At 29.2% G+C, this 2,686-nt stretch overlaps 1 protein-coding gene across 1 annotated transcript in view; it reads left to right on the forward strand.

Moving 5' to 3' along the window:
- Positions 1–2,686, forward strand: part of LOTGIDRAFT_175915 (hypothetical protein) — a gene marked incomplete at both ends in the record, with an annotated part of 13,844 nt that overhangs the window by 8,563 nt on the left and 2,595 nt on the right. The window contains one exon of the mRNA XM_009062990.1: positions 2,571–2,673. Coding sequence (XP_009061238.1) covers positions 2,571–2,673 — 103 coding nt within the window. The remainder of the gene's footprint in view (positions 1–2,570; positions 2,674–2,686) is intronic.

Below are 2,686 nucleotides of genomic sequence, written 5' to 3' on the forward strand. Positions count from 1 at the left end.
CTGTATAAAGCTATTAGAATGTCTAAGATATACTCTATATATATATCTATACAGGGGCCTGTATAAAGCTATTAGAATGTCTAAGATATACTCTATATATATATCTATTACAGGGCCTGTATAAAGCTATTAGAATGTCTAAGATATACTCTATATATGTATCTATTACAGGGCCTGTATAAAGCTATTAGAATGTCTAAGATATACTCTATATATATATCTATTACAGGGCCTGTATAAAGCTATAAGAATGTCTAAGATATACTCTATAGATGTATCTATTACAGGGCCTGTATAAAGCTATTAGAATGTCTAAGATATACTCTATATATGTATCTATTACAGGGCCTGTATAAAGCTATTAGAATGTCTAAGATATACTCTATATATATATCTATTACAGGGCCTGTATAAAGCTATTAGAATGTCTAAGATATACTCTATATATGTATCTATTACAGGGCCTGTATAAAGCTATTAGAATGTCTAAGATATACTCTATATATGTATCTATTACAGGGCCTGTATAAAGCTATAAGAATGTCTAAGATATACTCTATATATATATATATCTATTACAGGGCCTGTATAAAGCTATTAGAATGTCTAAGATATACTCCTCAATGTATCTATTACAGGGCCCGTATAAAGCTATTAGAATGTCTAAGATATACTCTATATATGTATCTATTACAGGGCCTGTATAAAGCTATTAGAATGTCTAAGATATACTCTATAGATGTATCTATTACAGGGCCTGTATAAAGCTATTAGAATGTCTAAGATATACTCTATATATGTATCTATTACAGGGCCTGTATAAAGCTATTAGAATGTCTAAGATATACTCTATATATATATCTATTACAGGGCCTGTATAAAGCTATAAGAGTGTCTAAGATATACTCTATAGATGTATCTATTACAGGGCCTGTATAAAGCTATTAGAATGTCTAAGATATACTCTATATATATATATCTATTACAGGGCCTGTATAAAGCTATAAGAATGTCTAAGATATACTCTATATATATATATCTATTACAGGGCCTGTATAAAGCTATTAGAATGTCTAAGATATACTCTATATATATATCTATTACAGGGCCTGTATAAAGCTATAAGAGTGTCTAAGATATACTCTATAGATGTATCTATTACAGGGCCTGTATAAAGCTATTAGAATGTCTAAGATATACTCTATATATGTATCTATTACAGGGCCTGTATGAAGCTATAAGAATGTCTAAGATATACTCTATATATGTATCTATTACAGGGCCTGTATAAAGCTATTAGAATGTCTAAGATATACTCTATATATGTATCTATTACAGGGCCTGTATAAAGCTATAAGAATGTCTAAGATATACTCTATAGATGTATCTATTACAGGGCCTGTATAAAGCTATTAGAATGTCTAAGATATACTCTATATATATATATCTATTACAGGGCCTGTATAAAGCTATTAGAATGTCTAAGATATACTCTATAGATGTATCTATTACAGGGCCTGTATAAAGCTATTAGAATGTCTAAGATATACTCTATATATGTATCTATTACAGGGCCTGTATAAAGCTATTAGAATGTCTAAGATATACTCTATATATATATATCTATTACAGGGCCTGTATAAAGCTATTAGAATGTCTAAGATATACTCTATATATGTATCTATTACAGGGCCCGTATAAAGCTATTAGAATGTCTAAGATATACTCTATATATGTATCTATTACAGGGCCTGTATAAAGCTATTAGAATGTCTAAGATATACTCTATAGATGTATCTATTACAGGGCCTGTATAAAGCTATTAGAATGTCTAAGATATACTCTATATATGTATCTATTACAGGGCCTGTATAAAGCTATAAGAGTGTCTAAGATATACTCTATAGATGTATCTATTACAGGGCCTGTATAAAGCTATTAGAATGTCTAAGATATACTCTATATATATATCTATTACAGGGCCTGTATAAAGCTATAAGAATGTCTAAGATATACTCTATATATATATATCTATTACAGGGCCTGTATAAAGCTATTAGAATGTCTAAGATATACTCTATATATGTATCTATTACAGGGCCTGTATAAAGCTATAAGAATGTCTAAGATATACTCTATATATATATATATCTATTACAGGGCCTGTATAAAGCTATTAGAATGTCTAAGATATACTCTATATATATATATCTATTACAGGGCCTGTATGAAGCTATAAGAATGTCTAAGATATACTCTATATATGTATCTATTACAGGGCCTGTATAAAGCTATTAGAATGTCTAAGATATACTCTATATATGTATCTATTACAGGGCCTGTATAAAGCTATAAGAATGTCTAAGATATACTCTATAGATGTATCTATTACACGGCCTGTATAAAGCTATTAGAATGTCTAAGATATACTCTATATATATATATCTATTACAGGGCCTGTATAAAGCTATTAGAATGTCTAAGATATACTCTATAGATGTATCTATTACAGGGCCTGTATAAAGCTATTAGAATGTCTAAGATATACTCTATATATGTATCTATTACAGGGCCTGTATAAAGCTATTAGAATGTCTAAGATATACTCTATATATATATCTATTACAGGGCCTGTATAAAGCTATTAGAATGTCTAAGATATACTCTATAGATGTATCTATACAGT

Source organism: Lottia gigantea (genome assembly GCF_000327385.1).
Source record: "Lottia gigantea unplaced genomic scaffold LOTGIsca_544, whole genome shotgun sequence".
NCBI classification, from domain to species: Eukaryota; Metazoa; Mollusca; class Gastropoda; family Lottiidae; genus Lottia; species Lottia gigantea.